The sequence below is a fragment of the Setaria italica genome, chromosome IX (assembly GCF_000263155.2).
Source record: "Setaria italica strain Yugu1 chromosome IX, Setaria_italica_v2.0, whole genome shotgun sequence".
Classification (NCBI taxonomy): Eukaryota; Viridiplantae; Streptophyta; class Magnoliopsida; order Poales; family Poaceae; genus Setaria; species Setaria italica.
Window position 1 is genome coordinate 4,545,347 of NC_028458.1, and position 15,563 is coordinate 4,560,909.

The window sequence follows — 15,563 nt, forward strand, 5'->3', positions numbered from 1 at the left end:
CACCCCCGCCGGCCATGGAGGGTCGCGGCGGAGGTCTAGCTCGCCCGCTCGCTGTTGCTCCCTCTCACGTGTCAGACGGGGGACGACGGCGTTGAAGTGGGAAGACCCCGTCCGCTCGTTTTTGGCGGACGGGAGCGTCCCGATATTTGCGGTATATTCCCTACTAGGGACGACCCCATCCGTATGTTTCCCAACCAAACACTAGCAAAAATGAGATCGTCCCGTCCCGTCCCGTCCTCGGAACCAAACGCACCCCAAAAGATACACCGGCTGTCGAATCGCGCATGGACGGGCCCAGATCGTCTAACGGAGGTCCGGCGATCTTGCCAAAAACCCCTAGACTTCATCGAAATCGAACCTGCCGTCCCAAGACCTCTCTCATGAATGTTTTCTAAAACCCCCCGGACTTCATCGAAATACGACCCGTCGTCCACCGGCCTCTCTCAAGCAACCTTTCGAAGAAAATCTCTACCTTTCATGAAATTAGAACGCCGTCCTGCCAGTTTGTAAAATACAAATAAAAATGTAGAAAAATGTGGATTAACTTTTGTTGGCTTCGTTAGGACATGAGGTATCCAATAAAAATATTAAATCTTGGTAATATCCATTTAAAGCAACTTAATACTAGTATTTTTGTGCTCTTATAAATGTTTCATGTCCACAAATAATGGTTACGCTTTGATATGAATTTGTTTCTTTGTCATATTACTTCTGCATTAATAAATAGTTATTGTTGGATATAAATCTAGGTGAAATCATGGATAATACTTTCCCAATATCTTAGTCATGTTAGATCCTGTTTGCTACTATAGTGATTACAAAATTTTTAAATTCGAAGCGCTTTTGCTTATATCTAAGGCAACACCATTAAGTAATACAACAAAAGGATTCACAACCTATTTAAAAAAGAAACAAACAAAACACAACATTTCAATACTAGATACTTTTCAAATCCGTTGTATGATATTGCATAAATATTATACATTTTATTAAACTATAAAAATATATATTCCAAAATAGATGGAAGGCTATTTCTGCGCGGCAATGCCGTGCGTCTCGAACTGCTCGGCCAACAACCCCGTCCTCTCCGCGGCTCTGCCTTGCAACTTGCAAGCGCCGAGGAGGCCAAGCAGCGCACGGGTTCCGCCGCCTCCGCTACCGTCTTCGTCTCCAGTCTCCTGCACACGCGCCGCCGCCGTCGCCCCTCTCCATCAGCTTCTTTCTTCCCGCAGCAGCTCCCCTTCCTCGCGAGCTCCGACCATCACGGCGCCATGGACGGGGAGTGCGAGATGCGACCGCTTTCCCTCGTATCTCCGCATATCACGACAGCGCGGCGCTATTCGCTCCACTCTAACCACTCTCTCCGCCTCTTGCCGGGTTCAAGCCTTCAAAGCGGAGTTTGTTGGTTCTTTTCCATTTGTATTTGTGTTGTACGCCTGTACTCCTGTTCTTCTCAGTTTCCTGCGTCCGCGATTCATCAAACATCTGGTAGGCACGAAGGGCCGTACGTAGTTGAATCTTATACTAGCTTTCTTTCAATCTGCTGCAGGCAGCATTATAACATGTCATTTCTCAGTCGCTCTGCATGCTGCAGAAGCTTCAGGATGTTACATTGATCTCCTCTCTAATGGGCCCAACGGCTCATTGAGCCCTTGACTCGTGCCCTGATCGGGGACGCCCACCCTAGTATTGGGTGGTGGGCTCCTGTCACCTGCGCTATATAAACAGAGGTGGGGGCCGGGGCACACGGTACGAGGTTCATCGTGCCGCCAACCACCCCACCGACAAAACCCTAGACCGACCGATCACGGGGGCGCAGCAGTGACGGGAAGCTCCACCACCGCCACGCCGACGACACGAGGGACGCGCAGAGCTCCACCAACCGAACCACGGCACTGTGCGTCGCTGCCTAGCGCAAAGCTCCACCGACCGAACCACGGCACTGCGCGTCGCTGCCTAGCGCAGATCTTCACCAACAGAACCTGAGATGGCCAGTGGCTCTGCCACTTCCACCCCTAGGGGTGAAGGTACCCCATCTCTCTCTCTCAGTTAACACTGGAACCCATGAACTCAATGTCAACCCCAAATCCCAACTAAATGTGCATCTAGAGATCCTAGGCTTATCCCTAACACAGGAATCCAAAATTACAGCATTCCAACGAATATATGGAAGGGAACCAGCAGAACAATACAAAAAACTCATATATTGTTGTTGCAACTTCGTTAAACAATAACCAGAAGCCCCCTATTAGAAAGATTTGAGGAGTTGGTCTGAACTCTAAAACTCTTGGTAGTTGATATTGAACAAATTGGCCGCACCTAATTTATTTGCACACTCAATTAAGCACTTCACCTGCACTCCTTTCAAAACATATGTTGTGTACTGTGTACACCTTCATCTCTGATGATTCAACTCCTTTTTGCAGCAGTAACTCTGTTTTTTTATCATATTGTTTGTTTAGACTAAACACAATCATGTTGTGTTTACACTAAGTATCCTTTTACTATCTGTATATCCATTCAGCATGCTCCATGGATACTGCCATTTATATGGAGATGATTCACTGTTTCAGATAGAACTGGATAAAATGATATAGTATGCTGAAACTGCTCTGAAGCTGCTATTTCTGGAGCAGGGGTGTTTGTTGCAGTAACTCTGCTTCCTTCCTAAGCAGACGACACCTAATTGGATCTCTTATTGTGGTTGGTGTAAGAGATGGAGTCCTTAGGCTTGTTGACATGTAATATATACCCTCCCCTCCTAAGCATCTCATTTTCTTTATTAAAAGAGCAGTAGTACTTCCCTACTTCCTTAATGCACAATGAATGCTGTAGAATTGAATTTTGTTCAAATAAGTTACATTGCTACCTTTTCTTCCTCTTTGGCATGCTTACCTCGATATAACTCTGATGCATATGCTTTATCACTCACCAATCCGTGTAGCAGCATATGGAGAAGAAGAAGAACAATATATATCCAGCTATGCAGGGCAACTAGACTTAGCCGAGAGCATCAGAACGACCTGCCTCAGTTTATGCTGGGGTACGGGTTGCACTGAAGCTTTTCATGTAGCGATTGAGAATTATTATAATTTCCATTTATAATAGCAACTGTATTTCTAAACATCAAATTCGGTACCAATATTCTCTGCTTGTTTTCGTTTCCTAAAGATGCCTGTACTATATTCGATCACCGCAGCCTCCAACATCCTTGTTATTTTTTGTAGAATGAAAATCTTATGTTCAAGAAACAAAAAAAAAACAAAGAAGTATAGTGAACAAATTTAAAAAATTGATATGATCATGAGTAGCATCGCTTGCACTGATTATTGTAGTGAAATTTTTTGAAGTCAGCCAAAGCCATGATCAAATAAAATTCCTAGAGGTTGTTTTCTCAGCCAGTTGATGCGCACGAACCAAACAACAGAACCGGTTCACCATTTTCTGCTCCAAAACATCAACTCCCAAATCAGACATGATATGTACTATCATATTTTGCAGAAGAAAAGTACTTTGTGCACTCAAAAGCGTTATTATCCTTGTAATCTCGGTGACGGGCCACACTCAGCGCGCCAACGGCGCGCAAGTTTTCTAGTAATATTCGATTTGCATCTCGGTCGGTGTGCTAGTTTAAGTATTCTTCCCCTACAAATAAATACACTAGTTTTGATGTTTGGTACAACGATCGACTTAGTTTTTAGATAGCACCTGAAGAAAATACTGGCAACAGCCTCATCTGCTAATATCATTATGCCATTTCATAAGTTATGACAATACCATTACAAAGATCTAGATCTTGTTTTTCAAGAGGACAGACAGCAGGAGATCTTGATTTCGATAAGTCACAACGAGAGATTTTATTCGAAGAAAGATGCACGAGACAGAGCCTGAACACAAGCACTAAAAACAGCTGAGTTCCAAACTGTGACTGAGCACTGCACACTGCACGTTTTCCACAGGTATTCCGCGTATTTACACTTGCATCTACCTAGGCAACTCTCATCTTTTTTGCCGCCCAAACTAACGGCGCCAAAAACCGCTACGCCCGCTTCTCCGATCCGTGTAGAGCACCTCCCGCTTCCTCGAGATCGATCTCCGGCGCGGCCACACCGTCCGGTCAACCACCGGCGAGCGACCCGTCACCAGAGACGATGCAGCGGGATCGGCGGCGTGGAGAGGCTCTCTGCTACTCGCTCTCCGGGATGGCGGTCAGGTCGGGGGAGAACCTCGTCGCAGCCCTCCCGCCGCGGCACGCCACCCTCCGCTTCTGCGCGGCGGCCACCCGCGGCGAGACGGGCGAGACCGGGTCCGCCGCCGCGTACTCCTCCTCGGGGACCGGGAACACGAGCGGCGCCACCGCGCCGCGCCGGCGGCGGCGGCAGGGGGAGGACGGCTGGGCGGCTGCAGCCTCGGCGGCGGCCTTGACGAGCGCCGAGCTGGCCTTGACCGCGAGCTTGGCCACCTCATCGCGGGTGAGGCGGCGGCGCTGCATCTCGGCGGGGAGCACGAAGTAGATCTGCCCCGGCTGGAGCTCCTCGCCGGGTGCCACCGCCGCGACGGCGACGGGGCCCTCGAACACCATCCCGTCGGCGTCGCAGAGGAACCACGACCCCTGCCCGCCGACCTCCTCCAGAGCCATTGCCGCCGTGGCCGGCGGCGCGTACTCCCGGAGCTCGCCGCTGGGGAGCACTACCCTCGCCGTCGCCGCGCCCTCGTCCGCCGCGTCGCACGACACGCAGATGCCCATTGTGTGCGGTAGGATTCCTAACTTCTTCTGCTCGCGATGTGATCTTGCGCAGTATGCTGCTGTGCTGCTTCGATCGATCCGCTCCGCTCCGGCTCGTGTGCTGCGCTGTCGTTGAGGATGCTCTGGTTGGTTCTCCGCTGGAGATGGCGATGGGGGAGGAAGACTCGAGGAGGGCAGCTATATATAGCGGGAGGATGACGGAGACGAGGCGGGGCAGCCGAGGGTGAAGTGTCGTGTAGCCACCAGCGGGGGCAGCACAGGCTGGAGGTTTGCTGCGAGGCCAGTGATTAGCGTGGACTGGGCGTGGTTTTCTTGGCAAAGAGAGAGGGTCAAAGAGTGAGCACGGGCCAAATATCATTACTGGCCGGCTATGATAATGCTTCATTGTCTGAAATCTAATCCTTAGTTTCTCTGTTACTTTCAAAAAAAAAATCCTTAGTTTCTCTGTGTGAAGAATCAAGCACGACACAGAGCATCGTATCATTTCAAAACTTTATTTGCTAAGCATAAAACAGGCACACTTTGTCAAGCTTTTCAGCGGCCACTTCGATGTTCCGACATGGGTAGATCATGCTAGAGCAAGCTTTCAGGTTGGAAGCGCATGGAAAATAGCTTGTCGGCATCATCAGTGATCCTGGGCGACGTTTTAGTTTGAAAACGAAAGCATCTTTATTTGAAAATGGAAAGAAATTTCGGATTAGGAACTTTATCCATTGATAATTATAAGTTGAATTCTGCAACGCTGAGTTTAATCTCAATGAAAATTTTTCACATTTGACTTGAAATTAAGTTGTAGGTGCTCAAGTTCGAAAGTTCCGACCTGCTTTAATTCATTTTCAAACTATTAGGAACTACATGTTGATCTGACCGCCACTGTACCTTTTGCATTATTGTTGAAAGTTCATTTCTCCACACCCAAATGGAGGTTTTGAATTCTAAAATATCCGGATTCGCCTTTGAAATACTCACAAGCGAAGTAAAGTATACCAGACGGGAATAAAAGACATTGATCACTGCCAATTAGATATCTTGATTTTAACTGCGAATTAGGATTATAGTTTTGTGGTAGCTCCAATTAGTCTCTAGCATGGTGTAGGAGATGTGTATCCGCATGTGTGGTGGTGTGAATGTGGTGTGTGCGTGACAATATAAACATGCATGAGCTTTACGTTCTAGAGAAAAAATTGTAAAAAAAACAGATCATGATGGGCTCAAAATTATCTGTCTCATGAACTTCTTGAAAAAAATCTTTATATCCTCTCGATTCTTCTAATCTCATGCAACGACGGTATTCACGTCAAAGAGAGTGTGTTGCAGACGCCTGCCGTCTTCCTCTGCGTCACCGTGGCCTTTCCGTTGCAGGTAGGCCAAAAGGCTACCGCACGCAGGCGATAGGTCACTCGCGTAGCCGCACGTAGATGTAGCGTGCGGCCTCGGATCCGGGGAGCGACGCGGTGGCGCCGTTGCAGCTTCACCCCCACGGGGGCACGGGACGCGTGGTGCGGCCGGCGACCGGAGCCGGCCGGAGTTCACGTGGTGTCACGTCCGATCATTGGCGCCTTTTCTGCCCGTCCGCTCAAAAACTGTGACCTAGATGCACGTAGACCGTACTAGCCCACTCAACACACCACGGCGCCCGGTTTCGAGTTTCTGTTCAAGGATTCCCGTGATCTCGTCATCGCGTGTTACATACACATGAAACGATCGAGCTGGATCGGAGCAAAAGTTCGCGTCAACGGTTCACGGCCAAAAGTGCGGTCACGCACGGCGAGGAGGCCGGCGAGCGATCCGGCGGGAGGAGATAACGTAAGTAGCCTGCCAGGCAGCTCGCGGTGCTGCGGGTGCCCGCGTGGCGCCGTGCATGCGCGCCGCGGCGAGCTGTGCAGCTCAACAGCTAGCTCCCCCTCCTCAACCACACCGGGCGTCGCCGGGTCGATGACGCGGCACGGCAGCACGTCCCGCGCGCACGTTGGATCACGGGGCGTGGAGGCACGGCGAGGCAGGCAGGGGAGCGCGCACGCACATGCCCCGGCGCGCCCGCTGCCCGGCCGGTGGGGAGCCGCCCCCGCTGCCCGGCGGGCCACTTGGTCTGGTCGTGCCTGCCGCGCGCCCCCAACCCCAAATGATTCCCCCAGGTTGCTTCGCCACCACCGGACCCGGCGACCAACCCGTCCCGGTTCCCGCCCCGCCCGTTGCCCCTCGCGGCCTCGCGCCCTTGGGGCCTTGGCGTTGGCTAGCTTCCGCGAACGTTCGCGGGTGTCCGGCCGCGGAGGGCGTCGACCCTGCCGTGCGCCCGCGCGTCGACCGGGCGGCAGGCGGAATCTCTAGCTCGCGACCCTGGATTGGGATGGATGGACGGCCAGCCGGCCGGCCGCGGATCTCGACGTGGCCGGACGCGTTGCCGGGGCTGGTATTTTACTCGCGGACACAGCTGTGCGCCCGTGCGCGCTCGGCTGCAGCCGTTGGGTTGCAGGCTTGCAGCCACTGCTCCTCTGCTGCAGGCTGCAGCTGCTCTGCAGATCAAAATGGAATGTGTGCGCCAGACTAAAATATGCCCGTTAAACCCTGCGAACGTCCGCGGAAGCTTCGGTTCAGAACGGGATTTAATTGGATCACGGCATCGCAGATCTAGAAGCTGATGAGGCAGATTATAATTAGACTAAACGACAATGTGTCGGAGTAATCAGGGGCGCGGGATGGCATGCTCACTAGCTGTTTTGGCGCTTGCCAACGTTGCAAGATTATTAGGCTGTGCTTTTCCCGGACCAAGAATCGTTTTTGTCGATCATGGAGTAGAATCACAAAAAGCCATGGATTCAATACATCAAAAGCAAACAAGCTTTTTCCCTAGAATAGCACAGTACTCATATCACCGATCGGTTTGCATTACTTGTGTATATAATTATTAGCTTTGGATGATCAAATGAAGTGATCATTGTGCTTTTAAGGGGTACTGATGCAACAAACTGGGATGCATGCATGCACCACCGCCTACCGGCACTGCCATTGACACTACGTTTTGGCGCACGTATTGATGATGCCTGCCTGCTCTGTTGCAATGATGTCCGAGGCCGCCAGTATTTGTGCGACGCATCCAAATGTGGTTGCGCTCATGAATGCATACACGTGTTACACGTACACTAGGCAGCTGAAGTGTGCCATGTATGATTGCACGCCTGGACCATCGCAACGTGCGACACCCATCCAAATGTTCAATATTTTGATCATCCTGTAATATGTGCTTGATTACTTGCCAATTGCAAGCAAAGTAGCAAGGTCTTCCAAAACCGCACCTTCCAACCCTCCTGAGAAGCGGGCACGCGTACACGTAGTGCTATGTTTACATTTTCGTTCTCGCTTTGTGTAAAAGGGTTAGCTATGGATGGTTGACAAATATTTATAAATTAGCTCCACTCTTGCTAAACTAGTAAGATGGCTACTACTCACCATCCACAAATTTGGACCGGATGTCACGGAGACTAGGGGACGACTCGTAAAAGTTTAAAAACCGATCGAACACCTAGATTTGGATGCATCGACTCGTCCAACATCGGGACAGTCTGGGCCCATGCACGGGGTTCCCAATCAGGAGAGCCAGCGCCAGCAATCCAGCATCCAGCAGCAAAGCCACGTCGCCACGGTGCGACGCACGCGCGCAAGTGCCGCGACATGCACCCACCCATTCATGGTGCCCCCGAGATCATTCCCTCGAGAGAGAATAATCAGGCCAAGGGCGACGGACACGACACCATCGGGCCATCACAGGCTGGAAAGCTGGCCAACTCGCGAGGGGGACGAGGGAATCCAGCGCGGCCAAGCTGCTGACCGCTATCAAAGGAGCACCACGTGTTGCGCTTGTCGCGTCGCCACCCGCGACATGCTTGCATGCGTTGCGTTGCTGTTGCGAACTTGCGAGGGCTCGAGTCGACAGGAACTTCGTGAGGTGTCCCAGCACCGGCATGGGAGCAATTAATGGTGATATGGCTTTCCTGGTTTTATTGTTATTTTCCGGGAGAATGGAAGGACATGAACATGGATTAACAATGTTGGGATTTCGTCGTGCGAATCATTCGTGTTTCATGTCTAAGCAATATATTATGATGCTATATCAAGAAATACAATAAACTGTTTTGATAATGTTTTCCAGGGATCTCGCCAGCCGGCTCGTCCCATGCATGCATCTTGTGAGCGATTGGACTCGCATCACAAAATTCATGACGGGACTTTCTTTCCACATCACCTTCGTCTTTTTAAGTCTTTCGCCACAAGCTCCCACCTCGTCCGCCACCTCACCCATCTCTTGCGGCACTTTTTTTTTTTGTTTTGAGATCGTGGCTTTCCCTAATATATCAACGAAGTCTTGAGTCTCCTGCCACACCCAATGTCCCGCGCTGCCACTATCACGCTTCGCTTGTTGCTTGTCACCACAAGTGGGCAAACCGACGTATAATCGTCCCGGTATTTCCTACAGCACTAAAGATATCTCAAATCCTAATACTACCGGTACCGGAACCGGAGATCATGACGGATCAAATTGCATTCGACTATTTTCATCGTCTTGACAAAATTGGTCCTCGTGTGTTCTCGATAGCGGAGCTAGGGGGCCATGTCCTCCCCCTCCCTCACCACGCAACGTAAACACCCAGCATGACCTGTATATTCTGGCGTTGCTAATAATAGATAGTACCTCCAACACTGTTCAAGAAACTACCGATTATTTTATGAAGACCACAGTTTTAAATACTCAGCGTCCACATATATCACGTAGAATTTGTGAGCTGTGCAACACGTGACCATTTCGCACGATTCAAGGAGCACTTGAATAAACCACCGGCATCCCGGCTGCGTTTTAGCCCTATCCAATAAAATGAGATTCTTGCCAGAGTTTGCTGCTCATCCTATGATAAGTTTTGTAATACATGTACGGTTGGCCTCAACTCTCGTTAGTAATCTCAGGGATATCGACCGTCTTTTGCCGCCCCTCCCCTTAGCTCTGCGCCGTGTGCTTTTGCCCGAAGCCCTAGCCATCATACGTCAAGAGAACAAGAAAGGAATGTGGAAGCAACACATATTAATCAAAGATTCTTGTGTTTGTGAGTGATTGGTTAAACAGGCTATCGTGGGCGACAAAGCCCTTGTTTACTTCACCCCCAACTCCCAACTTTGGCACTATAAAAAAAGAAGATTCCCCGTCACATTAAACTTGCGGTACATGCATGGAGTATTAAATGTAGACGAAATTAAAAACTAATTGCACTGTTTTGTTGTACTTTGCGAGACGAATCTTTTGAGCCTAATTAGTCAATGTTTGGACAATAATTCACAAATACAAACGAAACGCTACAGTGTTATTTGGCACCTCCAAACTTTGGCAACTAAGGCCAAAACGTCTCGTTAATCGTTATAACAGGCTCCGGATTTCTGACCGATTAATTGGGCCCATCCAGGTGAACCCATTAGTTGGGCCTTTGATTCCGAGGAATCTTAGTTGGAGTAAAGTTGCGGCGGGTCACAGTGGGCTCAAAGGCCGCCTCCACTTTCCTCTCAGCCCAATAGTTAAGGAACAAAGCATTCTCCACAAGAACGTATCAACCACACTTATCTACTGCCCTCTTCTCTCCAAAAAAACAAGTCGATATACCGTTTGTAGTACCAAGATGTTCAACTTTTAGACTACTCTTAGTTCCTTATGCAGGTTTTCATATGTTAGAACCATATTCTTTTAAAAACCAAAAAAATACAGAAATAGAATCAACTGGAACGGCCAAATTCAGAAACAGGCTCCTGACCTGCTATATACTGCACGCATTCTGCCACCAGTGCATCAAAAACCAAGCTGGCTAATTGGTCAAACGTTAAAGGTACCTGAAGTAGCATACGCTCTCCAAATTACGTGTACCGTACCAGAAGAAAAGCGATGAGTGGTTGCAACGTTTTTATCAGCAGTTTTCACAGGGAGGCGACGAACCAGAAGTTGAAGATCGCCGAAGCGGCCGTCAGGAACCAGGACAAGAACGCCATCATGACGGACAACTGGTACCTCCCGCAGAACCTCGGCGAGCACTGGGACCCGTGGAACTGGAGGAGGAGGTCGATCACCGCGGCGCTCGAGCAGGCGGCCGCGAACGAGAGTACCGACAGCACCTGCAAGATTTCCAGCCAAGAAATGCCTCTTCACTGTCACAGGGTGTCTTGCGAGGAGAAGGAAGTATACGAGATGTGCGTACGTACCCAATCTCCCACGACAACGATGACCATGACGCCGGGCACGCGGAGAGGGCACCCCACGAAGACGGAGTACACGTCGATCATGGCCAGCGTGCAGCTCCAGGGGATGACCAGGCCCATGATCGTGACCAGGAAGCTGTCAGTTGTTTCAGAGAATTTAGCATAAACCACGAGAACGCTGTATCTGAAACGGAAGTAGCAGAGAAACCAAGCAGAAAGGAGGAGGGCGGCAACACGCACCAGAAGGCGGTGTAACTGAAGAACTCGACGCCGACGGACATGAACAGAAGGGACGCCGACGAGAAGACGGCCTGCCCGACGCGGAGGCCGAGGCTTCCAGCGCTGCCGACGGCGCCCGCGCCGGCCCCAGCCCTATCTCCGTTCTCCATCCCCGGACGCCGCCCTCACGCCGCCGGCTCATCCCATACCATACGCGCTCGCGTTGCCATCGGTTGTTGCTCCCTTGGGGCCGCCTCGGCTGCGCGCTCTCCTCACGCGAACGGGGAAATGGGACGGAATCCGGGGGGCAAAAAAAGCAGGGGACACGATGAAAAGGCCGGGGCTTTGCGATGGATGGATACGGGGAGAGATACCGCGGCACCGCACCTGCAGCGGGAGCTGATTCCCTTCCTTCCCCGCGGCGTCCTCTTCTTTTCTTTCTCCACCCTTTTCCTGATCGTCATGGTTACTGCTTTGACCTCTCTCGTCCCTTGACTCATCAGCCATCGCTTTCTCAGCTGACAAGTTAAACTGGCGCAAGGAAATCCCGTTGCAACACGCTGATCGCGACGGGGTTGTGAAGACGTGGCAGGTCCAGGTAGACACGTAACGAAGAAGCATGGCGTCAGCCGTCAGGCCATGTCCAGCGATTGCCACGGGTGGACGCCGGATCGTCCTACCAGGCACCGAAGCTGCTGGAGAAACCGGCGAGTTGATGAAGTCCATGTACAATTGCACTTGCACGCATCTCGCGGCTGGTGACGAATCGAACCTTGCATCTCGTCCTCTGTTGCAATTGGACTGGAAAGCAAGGGGATAGCAGCCGGGCGAGGAGGAGGAATGTGCCGGCCACCTTGTGTGGTCCGACGGCGACCAGCCAAGGGCAGGTAAAGGTTGAAGCAACGGACGCAGGGAAGCCAGGTGTAGACGACTAGCAACGTGGATGCCGGAACCCTATCGGTCCAAGAAAGTTCGCAGTATTTGTCACTTGAAGAAGTTGAAGTACCCAGCTGCTGCCAAAGGCTAACGGGCCAACTTTATGCAAGATCTCACATGCATATGATGTTGAGAAACAACATAGGATGATAAAGTTGAGAAGCATCCTTTCAATACTTGTATCAGAAGCGGAGATTCACCACATACTAACAATAGGCCAACATCTCGATTTACATCAAGCCACAGCCCACAGCTAATGATTTTATTGGCGTTTATGTACTCCAAAGAACCAAATGCTGACATCAAGCTACAACAAACAAGATAGCGAAACTGTCCACCAACAGCGCAACTCAAACATACATAACGTATCCCCTTCAGATGATACAAGAATCACCAGAGAGGAAACATCTGCACAAGGAATAAGCAGGGAATGGAATTGCGTGGCACGGGTACAGCAACCAGCAGTAGTGCCTACAGGAAGTTCAGCACCAGCGCCCAAACAGGGTAGATGAAGAGCAGGAGGATGCCGATGCTGTTCAACACGCCATTGCCCTTCCTGAAGGCGTTCCTGAATCCTCCTGACGCCTTGATGTGCTCTGAAAGAAGGTAGCATCCAATCACGAGGCATATGAAGATGCCGATCAAGTCGTTCCTGAAGGTGTCCGCGAAGAGGTTGGGGGCGACAACTGTGAGCAGGATGATTGCACCGGGCAGCTCCAACCAATCTGGTGCACAGGATGAAACATTGTTGTGACATCCATGTAAAAATTTAATCACCTTCACAAAAGGGACACTAAAAGAGAAGGGAAGTATCCAGGAATTCTGATAGGGTGCAATACATCATAATAAGAAAAACAAATTTTTTTTAGCAAAATGGTACCTGGGAAGTGGCGTGGGAAAAAGAGACGCAGAATAACCGCAATAATTGCAATCCATTTTCCGATCTCACCTCTGAAAATTCAAATGTTTAAAGATAAGTATTGGCTTTCGTACATCCACACATAATATAATCATAGATTAATGGAGAACATTATCTCCTGCTTAGGGCTGTCACTGTCAGCAAACTTCCAATCAACAAATAACCAATATGAAAAGGCTCTCTACATGCAGAACTTTTCAGTTTATAGTCATTCAGACTGTTATCCTAAGAAATCTAAAACATTACACCATGAAATTGGAAGTGATTTGATCCTAAAAGTTCCCTACATCTCTCAAATTACTGAAGCAGTCTCATTGCAGATGGCGATAGCATTTAGAATCTAGAGGATAGGCAATGTCACAGGGTGTATGAGCCTATTCACCTTATCAGAGAAAACAGCACATGAGGCAGGGTGAAGAAAACATAAGGAACCAAGAGTGCTGTCATCATGTTGGTCTTCCAGTTTGTGCGGTCCAATATCAAGAGGTACCTGCAGTGGAAGAGAAATACCTTAATTACTAACAGTCTCATGTGAAACTAGCATATAAAATCCTCCACTCTTGGTATTCTACAAAGTTGTTTTTTTTAAAAAAGAGAGTAATCAGATGGCTCATTAAGAGCACCGGTAATGCTGATCAGAAGGAATCCAATTCTGTTTGTTTGCATTCAGTGATAAACCATAGAAAAGAGTGCAGAAAATTGCTGGCAAAGTTGTTTTTCTATGGTTTCTCACTCTGTCAATTAGGCTAACAATTGCTACACGCAGTTCCGGGATTCAGTACAGTCTACATACAAACAGTGACAGCAGATAGATAATCAGGCTTTACGTTATAAAACCAACTTAACACCTTCTAGGAATTTATAGGATCATAACTGGGGCGTTCAAACCAGTTTGCGTGAAACTGAAATAATTCATCTTGCCCTAGCCGATTTGGGTCGTTCTGGCACAAAGCGGTTTGAACACCCCTCATTCATAACTTTCTGCTTACTTTCATCCCAGACTTCAGAAGGACGTTGACCAGTGAAGAGTCATGATACAGCTCGCGAAATTAAGTACAGTAACACACAATCGCCTAACAGCTTTACTTCAAATTAAGGTAATTCACAAGCCAGGTCCATCTGCATATATTCAGAGGGTGGGTACCTGACAGCACAGTACTGCCATCCCCAAGTACGATTACACAGTATTGCCATCCCAAGTGGCAGTGTGGCACCAATTTGCTCTCGATCCTCCACAAAAGGAGAAGGAGCGATGCTTTATGAAACGAACCAAGCTCCGACGCAATAACCCCATCCCCTGATACTCGATTCGCAAAGCATCAGACCGTGGACCCGCAAAAGGTAGGGGATCAGGGATCCCCCCCCTTTTCCCATTCGCGAAAAAGGAAGGAACCCAGAGAGAAAGGGAGCGGCGGTCCGGTGCGGAGACACTCACACTGCGGCGACGAAGGCGAGCCACTTGAGGAAGGAGGTGCCGAAGCCAAGCCCGCCGCCGAGGACGAAGGCGTGGTTGGCGAGCTTCCGCGCGGCGACGCCCAGCTCCCGCAGGTCGGCGTCGATGAGCGCCTGCACCGCCGCCGACGCGTCCCCGGCCTCCGGGCCCGTCTTCATCGCCAGGTACGACGCGAACCCCTTCCCCATCTCGCCGCCCTCGCCGATCACCGCCGACTCCCTCGCCCGCTGGATCGGTCGCTCGCTCGCTCTGCCCGCGGTCCGCGCACGCCGGGTCGGGTTGGGCTTCGGGCGTTTGATTTGGAAGCGGGATCGTGGTTGGTTGGTAGTGTGGATAGGCACAGCTAGCTGGCCGGTGGTGGTCCCGCGCGACCCGGACGGTTCCAGGCCAGCTGGGCGACGTGTACGGGACACGTGGAGCGCCCGTGGCCGGCAGGCGTTGCATTATTTGCATGCATGCTTCCCGTATTGTTACACGCATCCGAGTTGGTTTTGACTTTGGATGCCTGATTTGTAGCCACGTGGTCCACGTAACTTAGATGTAACCTCATTTTGAACCGAGGACGAGTATAGTAGCACCAGTAGACAGTAGTGTAGTTCTTTGTATAACCATCGTGGCCAACTTGTTTGGGATAAGATAACTCTCGAAGCCGTGGTTTACATGGACTCGTAACGAGGCTGCTATGCGTGACACTGACAGGGGGGCGTAATTAGCTAGGAACGAAATCTTGTATCTTCTCTTTGGTTTCTGGATTGCCAGTTATTCCAGTGACGCGTACGTTAATTATTCCAGTGACGCGTACGTTCATCCGCTTTCAAGTGATTGTGCCGCTTGAAGTGAGAGATGTAGCGCAGGAGAGGATGGTGGCGTGTCGGCAGAGTTCCACGCCCGCGCGCGAGCCCATCGCTCGCCAGTTGGCGTGGATGGCTAAGGGGCAGTTTGACGGAGCTCCGCCAGCTCCAGCTCCGACTTGTCTACTAAGGCTCTGTTTGGCATGGCTCCATCTTTGGGTGGAGCTGCTCTACTCAGAACTCCAGGTAGAGTCAGCTCCACTCCAGAAC

General features: G+C 50.4%; 3 protein-coding genes across 3 annotated transcripts; all 3 read right to left on the reverse strand.

Annotated features, from left to right (window-relative positions):
- Positions 1–3,828: 3,828 nt before the first annotated feature.
- On the reverse strand, positions 3,829–5,064 carry LOC101777691. Its single transcript, XM_004981576.2, has one exon. It carries the CDS (start codon positions 4,745–4,747, stop codon positions 4,187–4,189), a length of 561 nt encoding a protein of 186 aa, XP_004981633.1. The 5' UTR covers positions 4,748–5,064; the 3' UTR covers positions 3,829–4,186.
- A 5,269-nt stretch (positions 5,065–10,333) lies between these two features.
- LOC101778106 (CASP-like protein 5C1) lies at positions 10,334–11,682 on the reverse strand. The gene is made up of 3 exons (XM_004981577.4): positions 11,216–11,682; positions 10,979–11,111; positions 10,334–10,891 (listed from the first exon to the last, which is right to left on the reverse strand). Exons 1-3 carry the CDS (start codon positions 11,362–11,364, stop codon positions 10,697–10,699), a joined length of 477 nt encoding a protein of 158 aa, XP_004981634.1. The 5' UTR covers positions 11,365–11,682; the 3' UTR covers positions 10,334–10,696.
- A 595-nt stretch (positions 11,683–12,277) lies between these two features.
- On the reverse strand, positions 12,278–14,807 carry LOC101778503 (cold-regulated 413 plasma membrane protein 1). Its single transcript, XM_004981578.4, has 4 exons — positions 14,485–14,807; positions 13,432–13,539; positions 13,011–13,081; positions 12,278–12,855 (listed from the first exon to the last, which is right to left on the reverse strand). Exons 1-4 carry the CDS (start codon positions 14,688–14,690, stop codon positions 12,602–12,604), a joined length of 639 nt encoding a protein of 212 aa, XP_004981635.1. The 5' UTR covers positions 14,691–14,807; the 3' UTR covers positions 12,278–12,601.
- Between the last annotated feature and the right edge of the window lie 756 nt (positions 14,808–15,563).

Bases quoted from the DNA above. Each gene is read 5' to 3' on its own strand.
- LOC101777691 (XM_004981576.2), bottom strand. From the start codon at position 4,747: ATGGGCATCTGCGTGTCGTGCGACGCGGCGGACGAGGGCGCGGCGACG.
- LOC101778106 (XM_004981577.4), bottom strand. From the start codon at position 11,364: ATGGAGAACGGAGATAGGGCTGGGGCCGGCGCGGGCGCCGTCGGCAGC. The intron at 11,112-11,215 runs GTGCGTGTTGCC...AACAACTGACAG, and splicing joins TTCAGTTACACCGCCTTCTG to CTTCCTGGTCACGATCATGG. The intron at 10,892-10,978 runs GTACGTACGCAC...GAAATCTTGCAG, and splicing joins TCGTTGTCGTGGGAGATTGG to GTGCTGTCGGTACTCTCGTT.
- LOC101778503 (XM_004981578.4), bottom strand. From the start codon at position 14,690: ATGGGGAAGGGGTTCGCGTCGTACCTGGCGATGAAGACGGGCCCGGAG. The intron at 13,540-14,484 runs GTGAGTGTCTCC...CTTCCACTGCAG, and splicing joins CTCGCCTTCGTCGCCGCAGT to GTACCTCTTGATATTGGACC. The intron at 12,856-13,010 runs GTACCATTTTGC...CCTGTGCACCAG, and splicing joins TTTCCCACGCCACTTCCCAG to ATTGGTTGGAGCTGCCCGGT.